At 53.7% G+C, this 22,974-nt stretch overlaps 1 protein-coding gene and 1 long non-coding RNA gene across 17 annotated transcripts in view; one reads left to right on the top strand and one right to left on the bottom strand.

The window, feature by feature from the left end:
* NRXN2 (neurexin 2) overlaps positions 1-22,974 on the bottom strand; it is a 96,852-nt gene that overhangs the window by 56,055 nt on the left and 17,823 nt on the right. For 8 of the 16 annotated variants that reach the window (XM_072789727.1, XM_072789730.1, XM_072789724.1 and 5 more), the window contains 5 exons: positions 21,941-22,012; positions 17,226-17,527; positions 11,149-11,193; positions 2,381-2,542; positions 1,188-1,626 (listed from right to left, as the gene is read on the bottom strand). In XM_072789727.1, the coding sequence (XP_072645828.1) occupies positions 1,188-1,626; positions 2,381-2,542; positions 11,149-11,193; positions 17,226-17,527; positions 21,941-22,012 (1,020 nt within the window). The remainder of the gene's footprint in view (positions 1-1,187; positions 1,627-2,380; positions 2,543-11,148; positions 11,194-17,225; positions 17,528-21,940; positions 22,013-22,974) is intronic. The other 8 variants (XM_072789736.1, XM_072789731.1, XM_072789725.1 and 5 more) reach the window with 6 other exon arrangements.
* Positions 18,793-21,029, top strand: LOC140612387 (uncharacterized). The gene is made up of 2 exons (XR_012013636.1): positions 18,793-19,791; positions 20,562-21,029. It is a non-coding gene; the product is annotated as an uncharacterized lncRNA (long non-coding RNA).

The raw sequence follows: 22,974 nt of genomic DNA on the forward strand, positions 1-22,974 counted from the left end.
CTAGAGATCTGTGGGAGGCTAAGAAGACCACTTAATGAAGGGAGAGAGGAACAGAAGGCCCCGGGGTTTTCTGCAAGGCCTAGGCAAACTTCCAATCTAGAAAGTCACTGGTCACCTATGGGGAAACCCTGAGAGGCAGCAATTGCTCTGTGAAGACCCCCAGGTGCCATCATGAGACAAAACCAGGGGATGAACCCATGTACTATAAAGTCTGGGGGAGGCGACATTTCCCTGGGGAAGAGAAAGGAAGAAACAGCCTGCCCTGAGAGGCTGATGTTTCCGGTAGCCAGAGCATGCCCCTCCTCCCCGTGTGTGAGGGGGGAAACGGCCCCTCCGCCCAGTCTCGAGTCTGGTGCAGTGACACCTGGGGGAACATAACAATTTAGCTGTTGTTGATAAATGCTCACATTGGATAATATGTCAGTTCTCCTTTACATCAATTCATTCTCTCCTGGTCAACGCGGTGGAGTAGAGTGAAGAGAGAATTGGGCAGGAAACAAGAGGATGGGAGAAAAGACCAAAAAGGAAGAGTAGAGGAAAGAGAGGCTGGAAGCAACAGAAGTTTTAAGAAATAGCACCTGCTTGGCCTGAGCACTCTCTTCCCTGCTGCTTTATTGTGCTAGAAACATCACCAGGTGGGAGTGTCAGGTCGGTTAGCATCTGTGTCCTCCCCCACCTGAGCATGAGCTCGGAGACAGCCAAGACTGTTTCAGCCGCCCTCATCCCGTCACAGCACCTGGAACAGCACCTGGCACACAGTAGGTACTCCACAAGCATTTGTTGAGTGAATTCATAAATGAAAGCTGCATGGACCTAGCTAGAAGGGAGGCATGGTTGGAGAGGTTTTTTGTATTTTTGTGTAAAGGACAATGGGCTATCTACTCTGTGGTAGGCACCATGCTAACGCTTTTACGGGTATTCAGTCATTTTCTCTTCTTAAGGACGTTTTTAGATAATGAAACTGGGGCTTCAAGGGGCTGAGTAAGGGCCTAAAGTCACACACACAGTAGGTGTGAACCCCACTATGCTGACTCCAAGCCCTACCCCCTACCAGTCAATGTACCATGGCAGGAGGAACAAGGAAGGGACTGACAGGGCAAGGAGGGGAAGAACAGTGTGGGAGAGCCTGGAAAGGAAGTCCCGCAGGGGGAGGGTGAAAGGGTCCCCCACCCTCCAGGCCTCCTGACCTTTGCGCCCGTCCCTTTGGAAGTCCACGTGGCACCACTCGCCGTCATTGACCTTGCGGCTAGATGCCCGCAGCTTGATGCCCCCAGAGCCCATGTCCAGCAAGAGGTAGAGGTAGCCGTCCAACAGCTCCATGGCAAAGTAGTCGGCCCGCTGGGCAGAGCTGTGGCTGCCGGCCCCGGCCCCAGCCCGCCGGCCCTGGCTGAAGAGTAGCAGTCCGTTGGGCTCAGTGGTACGGAAGTCTAGGGAGATGGAGCCAGTGCGTTTGGCACTCCATCGGGGCAGTGCCACGAAAGCCTCAGGACTCTCAAAGGTCACAGGGTCCAGGGCAGCCACATCCTCACAGCGGAATGACAAGTCCCCCTGCAGCTTCATCTTGGGGTCCCCTTCCTTTGCCAGGCGGGATAGCTCCAGCTTGAAGTCATTATTCTTATAGACCACCTGCAGCGGGGGGCGGGGGGGGGTGGGGGGTGGGGGCGGGTAGGGTCAGGGATGAAGAAGCAAAAGCTGCTCAGCTTCCAGCCACTCCTGCCCAGCAGCAGCAACCACCATGGGACCCTACCATGGGAGTGGAGGGAGTCCCCTCCTCAATGCCATGGGATCACTGCCTTGGACTTCTGTCCTAGAACTCCCTTGTCCCACTATGGTCTGTGCTCTGTCCTCTGGCCCAGCCTAGCAGGGCAGTCTCAGTGCCTGCTGAATTGCAGTTGCATAATAATGGCAAGACAGTCACTGCTAACATCTCCTTGACATCTTCCAACTGACAGTATTTTTATTTACACTCTCATCTGCTTCTCACACCCACCTTGAAAAGTAGGTACTGACTACTCATTTTTCAGATACAAACACTAAGAATTATACAAGTCAACGGACTTGGCCAAGGTCACAGAGCTAGTGAGTGGAAGAGCCAGGACAAACACAGGTCTTTGGTCTTCACATTCAATATTCTTTCCTCTGTGCTACTGCTGCCTTCAAGGGTCCTCTGAGAGGAGGGGGCCTTCAGTGGTTCAAGGGAATGAGAGAGAAGAAGCCTCTTGATGGAGTCAGGGGCATTAGGTTTTGAAGAGGAAAGGTCACCCACCACCTTGGAAGGATCAGAGGAGCCAGGCAGCTAGCCACGTCAGACTAAATCCCACTGAAGATAGGGACCAAAGGGTTTCCTGGCTGACCCCAGACCCTTCCTAGCCCTACTCACGTCCTTGAGGCAGCCCATAAAGTTGTTGCTGACAGGCGAGCCAGGCAGGTCAGCCGTGTTGGGACTGCCCCCAATGTAGAAGAAGTCATCAGAGCCCAGCATGGTATAATCCTCCTGCGTGTAGCCTGTGGTGGTCAGGATCCCGTCCACCGAGATGGTCACCTGCCCAGCCCAGGGAGGGAGGGGGAGAAACAAGGAGACAACTGGCATCAACTCCCTGGGAAAAGCCACTGGCTGGGCAAGGGAGGGGCCAGGGGGCTGCAGGGGAGGGGGACCCTCCATTTTTATGTCTGCTTGTCTTGGAAGAGGAACAGTGGGGGGAAAGAAGGAAGGCAGGAAAGGAGGTAGCACAAGATTTGATGGTTTCAGGGTGGGCTAAGGCCTGCCCCACAGCCCCCATCTCAGCAAGCAGAGGCCTGAAGGGTACTTGGAATGCTCACCATGAAGATCACCAAGTAGTTTCTGGAAATGGCTCCACAGAGGAGTGGGGAACTCAGGACAAGGCCCCATTATGGGGAGATGCAAATGGCATCTTCACTTGCCTCCTCTTGAGGTGCTCTCTGGATCTTCATGTGATTTCAGAGCATCTCTCATAAAGGAGGTAGAGAACACCAATTCTCCTTGGATCTTAGTGGCTTTGCCTCACCTACAGCTGTCTCTTTGGGGCACTGAGGAGTCCCTCCAGTTTTAGCCCAGCAGGGAAGTGGGAGATAGCAAGGGCATGCAGAATAGGAGCTCAGATACTACTGGCAGCACTTGGAACTACCTCAAGGACACATAATGCCCTTGGGGTTGATTCCCACCACCACCACCCTAACATCTAGGGCTCCCACTGGTCTCTGCCTTCTTCCAGGGTCTGTTTATTTCCCAAGTCCCTCTATATGCCGGTGGCTCTCTTGCCTCCCAAGGAGAGGGCAGCCCTCTACCTATTCACCAGCCTGCCCTCTTTTCATCATTGTCTTCCCTACTAACACCACCTTCATTACTCAGGTCCAGGTTAGGGAACAGGGGGACAGGGCTAACCTCAGGATACCTTAACCCTGGGCTGAAAAGTCAGGTAAGAAAGCAACGTGGGTAAGGATAGAAGAGCACCCAGTGTTCCAAGGAGATGACAAGGGCTCAACAGTGGCCTGGGGAAGGCAGAAGTGACCCTGGAGAGGAGTGACAAATGCAGGGAAATTTTATCTACCCCCTCCCCAGACAAATGCCCACTTGACCCCAGAAAAGTTTAGCCATAGGAGCAGCCCGCAAGGGCTCCAGACCCAGCAAGGTTGTGGAGGAAGAACCAAGGGCTTCAGGACTGTGAGCGCCCCACTCTAAGAAAGCTGTGGCTTAAGATGGTCACCCAGGAAAAGTGGGCAGGCTCCTACAGGGGCCATCAGGAAGTTGGCTCACAGTGAACCCAACACTGTGCACCCACAGACCACAGCTCACCCCCCACTTCCAATCCCCAAACACGCTTTAGGACCCTCTTTTCAGGCAACGTGTGGAGATTTGGGCCTTCCAGTCACATCCTGTGATGACCCACCCATACCAGTCCATATGACAAGCCACAAGCCAGGACCTGAGACTGGTCTCCAGGGTTCCATTGTTATGGGGGTAGGGAGGAGGATGTTAGGAACTCCTAAAGAACATGGGCAAAATGAGGCAAGTGGAACTTCCCCCACAGGGCCCTCGAATCCCCCTCACTGAGATTGGGGGTACAGCTGAGCAGAATGAGGGCTGAAGGGGTCCCCCTCCTGGGAACCATCAAACCTTGTGCTGGGGGGACCAGGTTCAAAGACAGAAAGTCTGTGTGGGAGGGGTCAGTTTGAAAGCTTTTGAGTCTTATTTGAAGGGGAGGGCTGTTGTCATTATTGTTTATTTCTTCTTCCCTCCACCCACCTGAGTCTGGGAAGTAGGGATCTGGGTGGAAAAGGGAAGGATCAAAGTATTAGTCACAAAAACATGCAAACAAGATTAGAATGGGCAGAAGGGGGCCAGGGAAAGGGAAGTAAAGGACTGGGAGGAAGGGGTGGGATAAGGCAGGGGGAGGGGTGGTAGGTGAAGGGGGCTCCCTGGGGCAAATTCAGCTCTATCCCACCTTGCACCTCCACTCTTGATGCCACCTCAAGACCAGGAAGTGGGCCACTAATTAGTTCCTGAGCCTGTGTCTGGTCACCTCAGCTAGATGGTCAGCCTCTAAAGGGTCAGCTCCCAGCCTGACATGTCCCCATAACCACATTAATCCCAGCACAATCCAGGGGCACATCATGGTCATCAAAGGTGAACATCAAGTCACCTCACGATGCAGAGAAACACTGGCCCCAAACATCCCCAGGAAGAAGCTTTCCTGTCCTCCCTCAGTGAGCTTGGCCTTCCAGCCTCCCCTGAGCCACCCAGCTGCATCCTCCCTCCTCAGCCCCAGCTGGGGCACAAGGTACTGGCATCTCCCTCACCCTGTGGTTCTCCTTGGCCCAGTCCATGCAGCGAGCCCATCTGCCCTGGCCATTCTACAGCTAGAAGGACCTAACCTGCCGGGAGTGCCCTCCTCAATTCCCCTTCAGGCTGGCACGAGTCTGACCTCGCCCACTACAGCTTTATGCAAGTCACTGCCATGTGGTGCCCCTTTTGGGAAAGGGCTGCCTTACTCACTCTCGTATCTGCCTCCCAAATTCGCAGCTGTGTTTTAGAGCAGCCCTGGCCTGGGGGCTGGGGGAGAGGGTAGCAGGAGACAGGGTAACATAGGAGGAAGTGGGGGCCCAGCCTGGGGCTGGAGGAAGTAGAGGGAGAAACGGGGAGATGGGCACTGGGTAGAAAGGAAGCTGAGAGTAGGGGAAATGGAGGACAGTCTCTGGGGAAGGCAAGGAGGGAGATGACGGAGATTAGTAAAACCCAACTGTTCCCTCCGACAAATCAAAGTCCAGACACAAAAATGGCGGGTTCGTTAGTAAAAGCAGGAAACAGGGGAGTATTTCCCCCGTCCCCCTCCACCCCAGGGGTTCGTGATGCCCCTGCCCCCCAACCCCCCTCCCTGTGCAGCTTCTGGAAGGGGTGGGGCCGGCGGGGGAGGAGGGCAGGGGGGGCCGTGCGACAGAACAGCCTCTGCAGGTGGGACACATGCAGGTTAGAGGGCCAAGGTTGGGAGCCAGGCCCAGCAGGGGAGGAGAGAAAGAGGCAGCCACAGGTAAGGAGGCGTGCGGGGCCAGGGAAGATGGGGAAGAGCAGAGATGGAGGCGAGGGAGCTGTAGGTGCAGGAAGGAGAAGCTTCCTTCCAACGGAGGAGGAGAGAGGAGCCACCACTAGGACAGAGACATGTATGGGTTGAGAAAGAAAGGGAAGGGACATGAGGCTCTCATCTTCCTCAGCAGAGGTGACTCAGACACTCATTCCCACTACCCATTCACTACTGATCACTGACCCAGACACACCTGCTCGCACACCACATCCTGCTCAAGGCAGTGGGAGGAAGTCCCCACCCGCTCGTTTCCAAGCATCCTCCTTTCGGTCATAAGCACCACAGCTAGGACTCGAGACACAGAAGACATTCGCCACCCAACCCACATCAATCCATCAACCCAGACAGGCAGGGCCCTGCATAAGGACTGAGTAGCCAACGGGAATGAGGCATGGCTCTGCCCTGGAACAGCCGTTCGCAGTCAGAGAAGGAGGAGTAAGGCACGGAAGACACAGGAATCCAGCCTCCCTCTATGCCCCAGGAGCATAGAGGGTGGCTGGAGGTGGCTGCAAGGGGCAGTCTCCGATCTGGGCGGGACCTCAACCCTCGCTGATGGGCCCACCTCTCTCCTGCTCTGCTCTGCCTGTCTCCTCTAAGGCAGGCTGGTGGGATGTGAAACGGGTCCTGGTCACAACTATCCCCACAGGCATACTCCATGCCTGGCCTGACCCAGGAAGAAAGGCTGAGGAAGGAGAGCCCCTCTGGCATCATGCGGAGCCTTTCCCAGTTGTCTGCTAGGATCACAGGGTCACTGACCTCCCTAAGAGGGGAACTTATTCAGAGGAGAATAAGATCGAGGGCAGATGTTTTTGACTTGTGGATGGGCTAGATGGGTTTCTGGGATTTTGAAGGCTGTCCTAGGTATGCAAAATTCTCTCGTTAGTCCATTGCTGTCATCGAATTCTCAGAGGGATCCAGGAGCCAAAGGTGATTAAGAACAACTAGTTTAGGGGCACCTGGGTGGCTCAGTGGTTGAGCATCTGCTTTCAGCTCAGGTCATGACCCCAGGATCCTGGGATCAAGTCCCGCATCAGGTTCCCCGAGGGGAGCCTGCTTCTCCCTCTGCCTGTGCCTCTGCCTCTCTCTGTGTGTCTCTCATGAATAAATAAATAAAATATTTTTTTAAAAAAAAGAAAAAAGAATTAGTTTAGGAAGGAAGGTCTCCCTTTGGGATTAAGTGGGTGGGAGTAGGGCATGAAGACAGGAGAATGACGGCTGAGGGTCAGGCCTCCTATGTGCTCAAGTTTGGCCATCTGTTTGGGGTAGGAAGAAGCTAGAGAAAGAATTAGGTTGAAAAGACTCACAGGAAAATGACCTGGCCAGCAGTTTTAGTCCTACAGCAACTCCTGATGTCTGGATTTGATAAAATTTAGGGCTAGAGGGGAAAGAATTCAGGTCAGAAACCTTCAGGTCCAGGGTCACCTGGGTGGCTCAGTCAGTTAAGCATCTGCCTTCGGCTCAGGTCATGATCTTAGGGTCCTAGGTTGGAGCCCCACATCTGGCTCTCTGCCCAGCCAGCCGCCTGCTTTGCCTCTCCCTCTATGTGCTCTCTCTCTCAAATAAATAAGTAAATAAATCTTAAAAAGAAAGAAAGAAAGAAAGAGAAAGAAAGAAAGAGAAAGAAAGAAAGAAAGAAAGAAAGAAAGAAAGAAAGAAAGAAAGAAAGAAAGAAACCACTTTCGCCTTTCCCATTTTTCAGAACCATCTTTGCTGTTCATCTATAAAAGGGGTGTGACATCTCTATCCCTCGTGCTTCTCCCAGGCTGATGATGTGGATCAAATGAGATAGCAGAAGTAAAGGCATTGGGCCCTCCATAATTGCGATGTGGCCCCTGGTTGTCTCTAGGCCTCAGTCTCCCCATAAGCTAACTGACAACAGTCTCTGCCTGATACCTCAATCTAGGCATTTGTCAAGTTTATATTATATTCAGGGCACCTAGGGGATAAATGGGTGGCTCAGAGGTTTAGCGCCTGCCTTTGGCCCAGGACGCGATCCTGGAGTCCCGGGATCGAGTCCCGCATCAGGCTCCCAGCATGGAGCCTGCTTCTCCCTCCTCCTGTGTCTCTGCCTCTCTCTCTCTATGTCTATCATAAATAAATAAATAAATAAATAAATAAATAAATAAATAAATAAATAAATAAATCTTAAAAAAAAAAAAATATTCAGGGCACCTGGGTGGCTCAGTCGGTTAAGCATCTACCTGCGGCTCAAGTCATGATCTCAGGGTCCTGGGATCCAGTCCTACATCAGGACTCACGTCACAGGGAGCCTGCTTCTCCCTCTCCCTCTGCCTGCCTCTCCTCTCTGTGCTCTCTCTGTCTGTGTCAAATAAATAAATAAAATATTTTTTAAAATAAAAAAAATAAATTATATTCAGGATGTGAGAGCTATTTAGGAGAATCAAAGACCCCAGTGTGTGAGCAAAAAAATTATTATTTTTATAAGAAAACTTCCATCGTCCTGACACAACTTGACCCAAACCTCTCAAAGGATTGGCCTCTTTGGTCTGTATCCACCCTCTCCACCAAGGAGAAGCACTCAAATAACAAGAAAAGAGACCATATAAAAATGAGTTAGTAAAAATAAATTTAAAATCACCTGGAACTGGGGCTGAGGAATGCGTGGGAGTAAGAACAGGGTGAACCCCATCTCTTTTGGGGCCCCATGCTCTGACTCCAGTCCTCACCCGAAAGTGCTGATTCCCGGGGACAAATTTTCAAGAGTTTATGAGGTGACTCAGGCCATTGGGAGGCAATCAACCCTGGTCATCAAGCCATGATGTTCACACTGTGGACTTTAAAAACTTAGAATTTAGTAGGAACTTTCCTTGCCAAGGCTGAAACCAGACATCGCTGTTTGCCTCTTAACCAATGTAACTGCATTCCTCCATCTTTTGCCCTCCTCCCCAGGCCAATTCCTGAGACATTCTGGGGTTTTGTGCTATTATTTTTGAGACTGATTCCCTTTTTTTTTTTTTTTTAAGATTTTATTTATTTATTCATGAGAGACACAGAGAGAGAGGTAAAGACTTAGAAAAGCAGGCTCCATGCAGGGAGCCCGATGTGGAACCCTATCCCAGGACTCCGGGATCATGCCCTGGGCCCAAGACAGATGCTCAACCGCTGAGCCACCCAGGCATCCCGAGACTGATTCCTAAGAAGGGATGGGAACAGGATCTCCAGTGGGTCCAGAGACACTGTATTCTCTAGGGCTTGCTATGGGAAGGAATCACTTCTTTACAAAAACATCCTCACCCTGGAAACACTGAGACAGATAATCAGTTAACATGTTATAAAGATTAATAAAATTATAATTTCCTTTACAGAGCACAGATGCTTTCACTTCCATTGCCCTACTTGATCTTCACATTGACCCCATGAAATAGGCAATGCAGGTATATTATCAGCTATTCAGAAGATGAGGAAACAGACCTTTGGCCCAAGTCCATGTGGTCAATTTTTAACTGAATCAAGACCAGAAGGAAAGTCTACAGAGTCCTAATTCTCGGAGGGAATTCCCCAGGTGTTTGGGGTGTGCCACAGGAGTTTATTTTGCCTCCTTTTTGTCCCCAAAGCCACAGGTTGGCTGTTCAGTGAAACTCTGTATAGAAACGCTGTCCAAATGCTCAGCCTCTGGCCTGGCCTAAGGGGGTGGACAGCAGCTAACTTCTAGAAGCAGCAGCCGGAGAGCAGAGCCCGTGGAAGGGATGGCGCTGGGACACTGCACCGTTGTACAGGAACACCAGGATGATTGGGAATGAGCAGATGAGGTTTTGGATTGGGGAGCACTGAGATGGCTATGGCTGTGGGCACTGCCTTAGGGACAGGGCAGAGCACAGAGTCACCACGTGTCTGTGGGTACAGGGAAATACAGCCTGCGGAAGCATCAGGACAGGTCAGACGTAGCCTCAGAGGTCGAGCCTCCTAGGGAGGTGGCGGAGCCACTCAGACTGGGAGCCCCAGCTAGCAAGCTTCCCTTGTCACCAGCCAGCCAGGCAGCCTCACAGATCGGGGAGGCTGGGCAGGCCAGGCAGCTGCCCCAAGTAGCGTGGGCCCCATGGGAACAGACACGTCCATCTGCAGGGTCCCCAGCCTGGTGCTCAATCACTCTGCATTATTAATAGGCGATGACTAACTGCCTGCTGCTGCAGAGCCGGGATGGGCAGGCCCGAGGGAATCCCAGGGGATGTCACACAGCACAGCCTGCAGCAGGCACACCCCACCCCCCCACCCCCAGGCGAGGCGGGGAGCAAGGGGCCAGCCCCAGCTCCTACTCTGCTCCTGCTCTGCTCCTGCCCATCGTGTCCCCGGACATAAGGGCCAGCGCCCACTGCCTGCCTCCATTCTAGCCCGTAGCCCGCCGTTCACACCAGCATTTACACGTGTGTGGAGTCACCAGTGGAAGCCCACAGACACACAGCACAGTCTCCCACTAACACCCCCTAAATGTCACACCAACATTTACACACAGTCGCACCCACACACCAACACACACCAGCTGCGTTTACACAGACACCCACACTGACACTCACCGGAACTGAGCCCAACCCGAGCAGAGGAGTTTGGCAACAACTAGCCCAACCTCAGCCCTGCTGCACTCCTCCTCTCATCCCCTCACCTGGGAAGGTAACGACCCCATCAGAGGCCATGCAGGACAAGCAGGGGACGGAGGTCAGGGGAGATGGGAGGGGAGGAAGACAGTGTGAAACACAGTGTTAGTCAGAACAGCAGCGCGGTGGGGGAAACTGGCCACTATCCCTCCTGGGGGGAGAAGACCATTCATGCCATGCAAATGTAGGGGGGGAGATAGAACCACAAACCCTCAAGGCTGAGGAGTGAGGGAGGGGATGTCACCTCTTCCGTGGTAGCCAGCCTGGGACAGGCCCCCCAAACTCGTATGAACTGCTGCTCTGCAGGAGCTCTGGACTGGTCCCAGGCCACTCGGCATCTCCCAGGGCCATCCCCCACCCCGGGGAACCTGCCCAGCTGGCTGCCACTGGAGGCCCGCCCCCAGCCCCCACTCCCAACTCGAGGGCCCTGTCCGGGAGCTGACAGTGAGCAGAGCATAGCATGTCATGGGATGGTGTTTTCCATGGATTTTCAGGAGACCAAGAAAGAAACTAAATCAAAGAGAAAAAAACAAGGGAGCAGGGGGGAGGGGGCGGGAGAAACAAAATAAAGCAATAGAAAGAAATAAGCAGCCTGGCATCGGGGCTGGTCTAACCAGAGCCGATGAACATGGGGCCTGCCCCCAGGTCTCTCTGGCCAAGAATCTGAATTCAGGAGTCAGGGTTAGGGCAGGGACAGGCCAAATTCCTTGATTTCCATTTGTCTTTTGGATTTGAGTTTGGACCAAAAAAAGAAAGCAAAGGGAAAGAGGAAAACTCAAAGAGAGAGAAGCAAAAATCTAAAGATTGTCCAGGACGCCAAAAACAATCAGAAGAGCAAAACAACCAAAACCAAACGGGGAAAGGAAACAAAAGAGGGAGAATCGAACAGTTAAAAAAACCCACGGCAAACCAAACGGTAAGACAATTAGAGTGATATCTACCAGATAATGCAGTTTGTTTACCATAGCGTGTCCAATCCCTGCGTGCTTCACCGGAGATATGGGGGAGGGGTGGGGGGGTCAAAAAAAACAACAACAACAACAACAAAGACAACAACGAAAGAACAGAACGAAAAGAAAAGAAAAATAAAATGACCAACTGTGAAACTCAAGGAAGGAGGAAAAATATATATCCATATATATTTGGCTGGTTGTTCAGACCCTCCCACCTTAGGCTCCACTGAAGTATTTTGTTCAAAGAAAATTAAATTATAATGGGAGGGAGAAATAAAACACACACAAAAATTAAATCCCTTCTCCCAATCCCCCCTCCAAAACCCCTCCTCTGGATTCCTCTGCTCCCCAGTCCACCCACCTCCCGGAAGAGCCGGCTGCAGAGAAGGGGAACAGTTAAAGACCTTGGTTAGTAGAGAAGAAAATAACAAAAGAACTGGACCAGGAAAGCAAAGACTTAAAGATGGCTGACATTCCGCAATGAGACAGAAAGGTTAGTTCGGTTTTTCACTCATACCTCACCCCACCTGTCCCTGCCCATCCCTTGGTCCCCCGGGGGTTATAAGCGTGTTAGTAACACACACAGAGTCGGCAACGGGGTTTTCCAACAGAGGGTGAGAGAGGGAAGGCAGGGGGTTAAGAAGCAGACCCAATTATGCAGTATTAGTAAGTCCTTTCAGCTGAAATGTTAGGGAGTTGAGGGAAAGGAGGGAGGAGGGACAAGGGGTGCGAGAAAGGGATGGGCTGTTGACTTGGGTAATGGACAATGGGTTGTTGGCTAACTGGTCAACCAGATGGCTTTCTAGAGAACTGGCCAACTGGCTGATCAGTGACCATATCGAGTTAATGGGTTAACTGGTTGGTGATGGGCCAGCTGGCTGTCAGGCTGGGAGAAGAGTGGCCAATGCCCCCTAGAGAATCACAGGACTGGCTAGAATGAGAGACAATCTCATTTGGAGGCAAAGTGAAAAGGTTTCACAAGGAGTATAGGAAGGGATCTAGGGGTCTGCTTTTCCTGGGGATGGAGGATAGGCAAATTGATCCAGGGAGTCATGGAGGGGAGGGGGCAGCTCCTCCTTTACTGTTTCTCTTCCTTGAGAAAAGAAGAGAGATAGAGTTGCCACCAGAACAGGGAAAAGGAAACCTTGCCCTCCATGGGCTGGCAGAGGGCAAACTTTCACAGCATATCTAATCCCCAATCCGCCTCCCTCTCCTCCCTCTCCTCCCGCTCTCCCGCTCTCCCGCTCATAGCTGATCCCTCCTCCCTGCCTAATTTGACTTTCCAGGGTCCATCCCCTACCCCCACCCCCTGCAAAAGTTCCCCAGGTTCTTCAAACAGCCTCATTCTCTTATACTCCTCTGCACAACCATCCATACTGGAGTTAAGTGCCCCACCCCCACCACCCCACCCCTTGCAAATCCCTGGAATTGGTAAGGCTTCCCCAGCAGCCCTGCCTCCTTCCATGCACACCCACAGCCCCCCTGAGCCTCCACTCCCCACAGTCAGGACCAGAAATCCATATCCCCCACACACCACAACATAAAAAGGAACACAGAGGCCCACCCTTCTCTAAAACTCCTTACACCTCCCTAAGCTATAAACCTGCCTCTTCTGTATCCCAGTCTCTAGAGTCCCCACCCCCACGTGGCTCTGTTTATTTTCTCTTCTCAAGGCCAAAGGCAGAGGCAACAATCACTTCCCACATAACCCTTGTCTTTGTGGAAGAGAAATCAAAAGGACCGAGGTGGCTTCACTGAGCATATCAGAGATGGTGGGACACTATTGCTTGATGTCCATTAAACACTAAATTGCACATCCAAGAGTGTGATTTCAAGAAGTATTCTAGGGACAGATCCATTAATTACAGCATTATTATAACCAGTGGGCACAGACTAATTCAGAAAGACAATTAATAAGGGCCTCATATAATGAAAAATAACAGAATTCGATATTTAGCAGCTAGAAAAAGTGCCGAATAACCAATATCAATTATTAGTGATGCCGAGGCGGTTCACATAACAGGAAGGCAAGAAAGAGTCTAATGTCAGGTGCAGTGACTGGTGCAACGGGCTAACCCAGGATATGCGGATTAATACTGCCAGCTGGCAGGACTGTCACCAAGTGAAGAGGCCAACCAGTCAGGACAAGGGACAATTAGTTTCAGGGCAGCTAAATTGCACCCAAAAAAGTAAGAGTTGTCCGGTATCACTGACCAGTCAAGCAAGGCAGAAGAAAAAGGTGGGAGCAGGGGGCAGGGTTGGTGGTAAAAATCCAACTACCACAACTAGAATTAGTTGTGGAGACTAAAATAAGAAAGGGGAAAAAAAAGCAGTTTTCAACTTTCTTGGGACAACTTTCATTTCTAACAAGTAGAATGGCAAATTCAGAGACAGAATTGAGAGGAAAGAGATGTGATTCAAAGTCTGGACCTTCTACTAATTCAAGACATCCTGGCTTCCTCTGAGAAATAGCAAGGTTGGAGTAGGAGAGGCAGGGGAGGGCCCAGAAACCAAAAGCCATGGCGACGGTGGCCAAATCAACCAGAGTGGAGCATGTGAAAGGGGTACCCAGGAGGCCGTGCCTTCCCGATGCCAGGATAGGGAATACTGAGGAATCCCACTAGCCCACAGGGTAAAGCTTTTCCCCACCCACAGAAACAGAGGGCCCTTTACCCTTAAGACAGCCAAAACAGGAACTCTGCACACAAATCATAAATCACAGAAACCTGGAGGCAGGCAACCTTTGTGAAGCGTGAGCAAGAGGAGCTCGGGACAAAGAGGTGCTCCCTCTATGCAGGGATGGGGGGTGCCCGTTTTTCAGAGAGATACGCCAAATGCTCAGATGTTTCAAGATTTGGGCACATCCAGGAATGGCAGATCCACCATACAAATGACAAATTAGAGCAGTCTTTGCATTTTGCACCAGTGACAACCACCAGGCTCTCCCTGGGAGGCAGAAAAATGGGCACGGCTTTGAGGTCAAACAGAGTTCTGGTTCTACCATCTCCTAAATGGATCACTGGGGGCAAGTTCTCGAAGGTGCGGAGTCTCGATTTGCTAATTGATAAAATGGGACTATGTCTCACCTCACAGGATCGTTCATGAAACTTAGGCAAGGTTCGTAAGAGAAAAGAGATATGCCAGTGTCTTCTGAGAAACACTGTAAAAAACAAGGAGGGGGGACAGAGTCCTGAACAATCCAGAGGGCTGGAGGGAGAGGCTTTCCTCCAGCTTTGTAAGGGAAGAGGAGGTACTCCCAAGGCATCAGAAGCAGTTCGCTGTTTGTGTGAAATAGAGCCGCTGGGTCGTCGTACCCAGAACCTCGTGTCTAACCAGCTTCAAGAAAGAGACTAAACGAACTAGAAAAACCGCTCCAGAAACAACTACACATGCTCACTAGTTAGCTGGTTTTAAGCCGTCAAGGAACGTACCACCCGGTAGAGAGAACGAACACACATATTGACCACGCGGAAGGAACATGATGACAAGGCTAGGACGCAGCTGTCTCATCGGCAGTGTCTCCTGAGGGGACACACTGTCCTTGGTCGAGAAGCACAGCTCGAGGGATGACAGGACCCAGTCACTTGTTCTGAGAAGCCCTGAAGAACAGGCAGGGGTTCAAAAGGTCTGCCGGGAATGGACTTGGCTACAGGCTGGGCCTCGAGGGAGGACACTGCATCCAGAGTGCAGTCCCGAGGCTGACCTTCTCGGTGATTGTCAGTGACCCAGACAGGACTGTACCTCGCATGTGGGGACGCGGATCCCTCCAGAAACCCTTCCTAAAGAGCACTCTCAATCCAACTCTATGCAGACACCCTCTCTGGCCTGCAGGCCTGTGTTCGGGGTTGCCAGGACCAGGCTCTGCTCTGACTCATCGTCAAAGGCGCTGGGGGAAGTGGTTTCCAGCAGTTACCAGCCTGATCCCCGGACTCTGGAGCCGCAAAAGAGGCCACTCCGGGTCACTGTCAACACTCAGTGTTGTTGAGGCCAGACCTTGCCCACCGTGTGTGGCTTTCCTGCCTCCCCTAGCCACAGACTTCACCCTCCTCTCAGTGCCTCTCAAATTCCTAGAACTTTTAAGGTCCCTGCTGCTCACTTGGCACTTGAATAGCTTTGCTCTGCTCACTTTTAACAGACTCATCCAGTCTCCTTGAGAGCTGGAGAACCAGGTGGGGAGGGACTGTCCTTTTTCCCTTCTGTAGCATCGTGAACGTACAACATGTTTGTTGACCAGCAACATGTGGGCTTGCAGCGGGGTGCCAGAGTCAGTACTGGGTGACAGCCCTGGTCCTGCAGAGGGAAAACCAGCAAGGAGCACAAGAGCAACTCCCCCTACCCCTGCCCCGTCCCCCCAGTAGGTGCCATGTGTTTTGCACCGACAAGTATAACAACTATACATGATGCACTCAGGTTTACTCAGACAATAGTGACAACCAGGGCAGCCCTCTGATGGGGTCAGAGAATGATGTGACACGAAGCAAGGCACTGCACTGAGCAGCCCTCTCACCCTGAGCATGGCACTCCTCAGAGCATGAGGAGCAATGAGGACAGGCACACAGGTCGGAGCCCCACTGCAACAGGGAGCAACAGGCTTGGGAAAGAACAGCACGATTCACCACAGAGTCCTCACAGCAAGGGGAGGAAGGTCCCCCATTAGGTCATCACTCAGCAGTGGGGAAGAGTAGAGGGAAAAGAGTATGAGGTTGCCAGCATCCCTACTCCCACTGAGAAGCCTTTCTAGGAGGAAGGGGAGGAGGAGGAGCCTGGCAGGGACAGTGACAAGGAGCAGAGGCAGAGGAAGGTTAGCTGTCGCACAGCTAGATCTAGGAAGCCCAGAGAGGATGGCTAAGCAAAAGGAGGCCCTAACCCAGCAGCAGTGGTGCCTCCTGGGACAGAGATGGTCTCCATCCCTGGCGGCACTCAGCTTGCAAGAAGTGGAGCTGAACAAGCTGTCCTGCCACCGGCTGTGAGAAAAAGCAGTGCATCCTAGAGAAAAGGAGCAGAGAAAAGCCTGAGCCCCGGCCCCTGCCCAAGTGAACAGAGAAAGGAGTCCGAAGGTGGAGACAGGCACCACCTGCACGCACAGCAGCCTCGCTCTTATTTCGTAGAAGGGTCTGGCATGGACTCTGCTAGAGGCAGGAATTTGTCAGTGCCAGAAACAAGCTGGGGGGGGGGGTGCTAAGAGGACCAGCAGAAGCCTGGCCAGAGATGGCCTCAGCTGCCGTAGCACCCCCAGGTTGTATAAGTGCTACAGAGGGCCCCTCTAGGACTACAGAGCTTATGCCCTCTCCAGGCAGTCCATGTGGGAGCCAAAGCCAAGGGACCTCCGCAGAGAGGAATCTCATCCTTCAAGGGCTGACCCAAGAGTCTTCCTTGGGCTCCTGCAAGGGGCCTGGGAGCCATAGAAAGATAGCCAGGGGCTGGTGAGCCCACAGGGAAGGGAAAGAAGGAAGTGTGTTGCCCAGAGGAGAGGTGGAGCCAAACATGCTCTGCAGTACTGCTCTCCCTCACACCTCCTGCACTTCCACTTTGCCCAGACCCCATCTCTGCCTCTGCCCTGGAAAGACCCCACCTGAAGGTGGGCCACATTCTGTCCCCCTGCAGACCCCAGGCTTTCATCTGCGCCTTTCTGCCCTAGACTCAGGGTACCCACAGCTACTCCGCCAGGCCAGAGCCTTCCCACAGGCTCCCAGGACTTCACCCTCCCATGCTCTACCCATTCTTCCATCTCCCCAGTTGCCCTCCTGCTGGGTCACCTGACTTCTTAGTCCAGGGCCCTTGAAACCCTGGCCACTGCCACCAGCGTGAGCCAGACCCTGTCCCTTCCCTCAAGCCCCAGCCTTGGGCAGCTCTGCAGCCTCCTCTCAGCTCAGCTTCCTGGTGCTTGCAGCCCGCCCATTGCCCTGCGCCCCTGGGCCCTCACAACGCAAGCCTCAAACTTCTCCAGAACCACACCTCGCGGCCTGGCCCTGACGCCTCACACCCACAGTGCAGGCTGCCCCCTCCCCACACCCCCATTCTGCCCCAGCACAGCTGTCCCCCGGCCTCCTTCTTGCTCCCCCTACCTGGCGCAGGTTTCGGGTGACCCGGACGTCGTGCCAGGCGTTGTCGTTGAACTTGCCATTGACAGGTTCCACAAGGGCCTCGAAGGCTCCTGAGCCCAGGTTGATGACCAGCCAGACAGCCCCAGACTTGAGGGACAGGTTGACGTAGTCGGCCGACTTGCCCGTGTGCAGCATCAGCCCGTTGCGCTGCAGGGTGCGGAAGGCCAGAGTGATCTCGTCCGTGCTGCTCTGGATCGGGTTATGCGACAGGTCGTAGCAGAAGAACTCATTGCCTTTGAAGGTCGCCACAAACTCCTCCTTGCCTGGATGCCGTGGTGTGGGGAAATGGGAGAGCCTGAGTGGGGCAGGGCGCACCAGCTCGCCCTCTGCCCCTCCAGCAGCCCCAGGGCATGTCGCCTGGCCACTGGCTGGAGTCCCGCAGGCCCATCTGCAAGCTCAGCCCCTCTCCCATCCCCCAGCCTGTCCATCCTCTTCTCTGGACCCAGCTGTCTTAACTGTCAGAAGTCTGCTTCGCCCCTGTCCATTTCCAAAGCAGGAGACTGTTAAGTGGCTCTCACACTGGCAGCTGACAATTTAGCTGCCACAGGGCCCGAATCCTCCATTGGTCGCGCCCCTGAACAAAGGGATGTGGAAGTGAAATAAGAGGCTCCACCTGACTTCTCTCTGGAGTGCCTCCACTAAGGCTGGGGTACCAAGGGTCTCCTGCGTGCAGCCCACCTCCCACTCCTGCCTCTTCTCCAGTGAAGGCCACTCTCAATGCCTGGGGCAGTTTCAGGCCTCACATGGGGGGGATGGGGCCAGCCGGCCTGTCAGGCAGCAGGGAGCAGAAAAGGAGGACAGGGAATGGTGGGGTGGAGCATGAGGACGACACACAGGAAGACAATGCATGTGGTGGTAACGTGCACCAGGAAGCAGTGGGTCAGGGGGTGGGGCTCATACAGATGGCCTCACGCCAGCTACCAGCCCCAGCCCCATCTTCTAGTCCGACCCGAGAGGACAGTGCAGACAGGCCCCAGGAGGGGCCCCAGAAGGCAGGAGTAGGACCCCTGAGTGCCAGCAGATGGCTCAGGTCTCATGCGTGTGTGCGTGCATGTGGGTGTACATCTGTGTCTGTGTGTAAGCACCCAACATAGGGCTCCCTCCATAGGCACTTTTCAAGCAGAAGCAAAAAAAAAGACAAAAAGACTGGGAGAACCTTAGAGATTTGTAACATTCTGTAAATGGGTGACAAGTGGCAGGACAATAGCTGTGTGGAGGGAAGTGGGGGTCGCAGCCCCACATCTTCACAAGCTAGAGCACACACAGAAGGAAGAGGATGGGATGCGGAGTCAGGGCTGAACAGAGGACCTGGACTATGACAGTGACTCACTTCTCCCCAGCACACAGTGGTGGATGGGGATGGCGATGGCTGGCATCACGCCTGCATGCAGCGCAGGGGGGCTCAGTATCAGCCACCAGGCCCAGGAAGGAACAGGGCGCAACGCCAGGGCGCACGCACAGCCCTCAGAAGACACCTGCGCTTCTGTGAGCCAGGCCACAGAAGCAAGCACCACGTGCAAGAGCGGCGGCAACCCGGGTGCACTTTCTGCAAATGCCCCTCCCCGGCGCACAACAGCCCTGCTTCTCTCCCTCTGGGCAGACTGCCCACAGACTCCATCCTCACTGCCTCCGGATGCCAAGGCCCCAGCTGCTGCCCCAGAGCCTGGCACCGCACTCACTGCAGCTGGCAAGGCCCGGTTTCCTGAGGCCACAGGGCAGCAAGGCTGGTGGGGGCATAAGCACCCCAGGGACAGTTGGAACCCCGCTCTGCCTACCTTCAGGCTCCAGCGCGAAGGGCCAGAAAGCCAAGGGGAGTCGGGCAGAGACAGAAAGGGGACATGGGGAAGAAGGGCATTGAAGAGGGAGACCACAGAGAAGGGGAAAAATGGCCACGGGGGACAGAAGGGAAATGGACGAAGCAAGAGGTGATAGAGCGAAGCAGTCTGGTTTAAGACAAGCAGCACGCTGAGGGGGGAACAGGTGAGGGTGACGGAATAGGGCCAGCCGGAGAGGGGGCAGGGGCCTCAAGGGAATGAAAGCCAAGGCTTTGGGGGGGAGCTGGCCGTTTCCATAGCAACCAGGCCCACTGCCCAGGCCCTGGGGGAGGTGGGGGGAGGACCAGAGCAGGGAGTGCGTCTGACCTTGGGCCTGCCACACATACTAGTCCTTCCCGGAAGCCAGGCCTCCCCTCCCATTTCCTCACCTTCACTGCAGTCAAAGTAATGATCATTAAAGGGACAGTCAAACAGAAAGAAAGAATAAAGCAATCACGTGAAAAAGTGATTGGGACAGAACAAAAGAGACCAGAGAGGAGGGCCAGAGGCTGGACCACAGCTGCCAAGGCAAAATGAAGAAACGGGGCCATTCCTCGAGTCTTCTGGGCTCTGCCTCGGATCTCCTAGGAGAGGAGGCAAGGCCAACCGTGGATTCGGAGGCGTCTATGTGTTCTCCAATTCCCGTCGCCACCGCCACCAACCCAGATAGGCCCAGAGATGGAAAGAGACTTGGAGCAGCCAGAGAGACCCGGGTAAATATTGGAAGAGAGGGACAAAAAGGAGATGAGCAAATGTAAACGAGACAACCTAAGGATGGTGGGGAGGACAGAGACAGACCCTGAATGGGGAGGAGGGCGGCAGGACCTCAAAGGATTGATGGGTGGGGAGGAGGACTCTGTGGCCATAAGGATGCCTGTGATGCTCAGGGGAGCACAAACCAGACCTGGGAGGAGGCAGACCCACAGCACCAGGGGGCGCTCTTCCCCACCGTTGCCTGCAGACCCCCGGGGAACTACAACTCCCAGCAGGGCTTGAGCAACAAGTGCAGCTTCTGATGCCCACCCCGCACCCTCCTCTACCCCCGCACCGGAAGGGGGGTTCAGGGCTGATACTTGCTCACCTCCCAAGGTCAGGGAGCTTGGAGCCTCACAAGTGTCCCTCGTCAAGCTGAATGCAGCTGGAGACCACTGTTACGGTTCTGGACTCCTAAGAGCCCTGAGGGACAGAGCAGGCGGCCTCCTTTCCAGACCCAGCTCAAAGCCCTCCTCCGGGAAGGTCTCCAGCCCTCCTTCGTCCCTCTCTACTCTCAAGCACTACAGCTGTCTGTTCTGCTCATTTGGCACTTACTGCCTAGTAACATCTTGTACTGCTCCCTTGAGAGGAAGTGGGATGTGAGAAAGAAGACCTGGGCCTAATGCCGGCTCTTCCCCCAGCTTGGTGACCTTGACCAAGAGGCAAATCTCTAAACCCCAGCTTTCTCCTCTGGACAGAGAGGCGAACTAACCGTCGGCCTACCTTACAGGTTGCTGAGGCATCTAGAAAGAGAACAGACAGGATGAAGCTTCATAAACTACAAACTATTTTGCTGATAAACTACTCTTGCACTGGTGTGTAACTTTGTGTGTGCACGCATGCTGCCTCTCTCTCTAGATGAATGAATAAATTAACTCCTCTGGACAAAGTCTGCACTTTTCATACACTTTGCATGGACCATGCTTTCTTGTAGTTATTTGCTAGAATGTCAATGAGCCCCTCGAGAACAGAGACCATTCACCCATTGAAAATAAAATTGCTGGGCAGCCCCGGTGGCGCAGCGGTTTAGCGCCGCCTGCAGCCCAGGGTGTGATCCTGGAGACCCTGGATCGAGTCCCACGTCAGGCTCCCTGCATGGAGCCTGCTTCTCCCTCTGCCTGTGTCTCTGCCTCTCTCTCTCTCTCTCTCTGCATCTCTATGAATAAATAAAATTAAAATTAAAAAAAAAAAAAGAAAATTGCTGAGCACATGCCTACATATGTACCAGGAGCTGTGTAAAAGCACCAGGGGCATACGGATGACAACAACCAACCCTTGCCCTCAGGAAGCTCAGTCTGATGGGGGAGGCAAACAGGTGAAGTGGCAGCTATGATGCAGGGTGGTGAGTGATAAAGTAGACGTGGAGACAAAGGGAACAGTGTGTGGGTTTGCCCGGAGAGTTCAGGGGAGACTTCCAGTGTGGCTGGCCCGGCCATTTTTTCAAGAGTTGGCTGACAGAGATACCGAACAGTGGGGAGAAAGGCAGGGGTGGCAGGAACCCAAGCCAACAGCACGGCAAGTGCTACAGAACACAAACAGGACTCGAGAGCCCCAGTGCCTGGCAGCCTCAGTGCAGAAAGTGGCTGAAAATCTATATAGCCCTGAGATGGATGGAAAGGCCTCAAGCTGGCTGCAGGGGCTCATCTCGAGCAAGTATCAGTTTCCCCACCTGTAAACCCAGGGCAATGAACCCTTCCGCAAAGGGTGGTGAAGGCTCATGTAGGTGATACTACATATTATAAATGCCATGTCTCCTAACCAGAATCCCCTAGGCTGCTGGCACCTCACAGGCTTCCAGAATTTGATGGTTAAGTGGGGGATTTACCCTGCTTCCCAGATAGTTCCCAGGGATAGACCTGAACAACTGCCACCAAAAGACATCTGTGTTCCAGAAAAGGGTTATTAGGACAACTGGGGTTTAGGAAAGAAATGGAGGTTTGTGGCCCTTCACACCAGGGCAGGTCCCAGGGATGCAGGCCCAGCAGTCTCTGTGGACCTCAGAAGGGGTGCAAAGGGGTACACCTCTGTTGACTCAGCTGCCCCCCAGGAACCGCAGTTAGCCTGTGAGGAGTGAGGGCTGGGCTCTCTGGGGATCGTGGGGTCACTGACCTTTCGTTGGCTGGTGCACATCGCCGGCTCCTCCTCTCCCGGCCCCCCCCTCGGAGAACAGTAAGGACCCTACTGGAGAAGCAGAATTGGGGAGTCAGGCACAGGGGACTATTGAGCCAGTCCCACCCCAGCCTTGAGGTGATGGAAGGCCCTCTCCAGGGTAGAGGTCCGCTTGGAGGGTGGGGGAGAGGGTATTGTTCTGAGGACTCACTTGTTCCAGGGCCTCTGGGGAAGGAGCCAGATGACAAGCCAAATCAGCCCCACAGACCCCATGAGACCCCACAGCCACCAACTTCTGCCCTTTGCCCAGGGGTGGGGAGACTGCAGGAGGACCGGGGGCCTCACTGCTGGCTCAGGAGCATCTTTTTCCCAAGAACTTGCAAACAGGCCAGCCCTGCGGATCTGCGGGTCCCCAAGCCTCCACTTCCAGGATCTTGCTCACTGTCCTCCCCACTCTGCGGTTTCGCTCCCACCTTCTCCTGCAGGGCAGGAGTTCATGCTCCTCAAGTCCTTCCAAAGCCTGACACAGGCTCCCCTCCTCCCAAACCTTCTTGATTCACACACCAAAGGCCTCTTGTGTTCTTTGCCTGTCCTTAAGGCAAACCTGATTCTCCATCTACACCTGGTTCACTCAGCAGAGAGCACTCTTAACATCACCTTTGTCCCCTTGTTGGCCCAACGGATCATGGGGCTTCCCAGGGGCAGGGCCATGGTTTCCATCTGTTCTTTGTCCCTCCATTGTGCCTTCAGCAGGGCACTGCACACCAACAGAGGTTCTGCCTGGATGGAGCTTATCGTGGATGTGGGGAAGGCCTTTCTTAGGGATGACTTCCCACTCATCAACCCCCAAGCCTCATCTCCGAAGCCCCCGCAGACACACACATCTGGGTTCCAGACTGGCTTGAGCTCTCCACCCACCCCTGCCAGTGACTTGTGCACTCAGTGTCTGGCTCCCAGGCCCCCACACCTATTGCCAGACCCTGTAGGATGGCTTCCGGGGATGAGGACCTCAAGAATGAGGTTTAATAGTCTGT

Source organism: Canis lupus, chromosome 21 (assembly GCF_048164855.1).
Source record: "Canis lupus baileyi chromosome 21, mCanLup2.hap1, whole genome shotgun sequence".
Taxonomy (NCBI): Eukaryota; Metazoa; Chordata; class Mammalia; order Carnivora; family Canidae; genus Canis; species Canis lupus.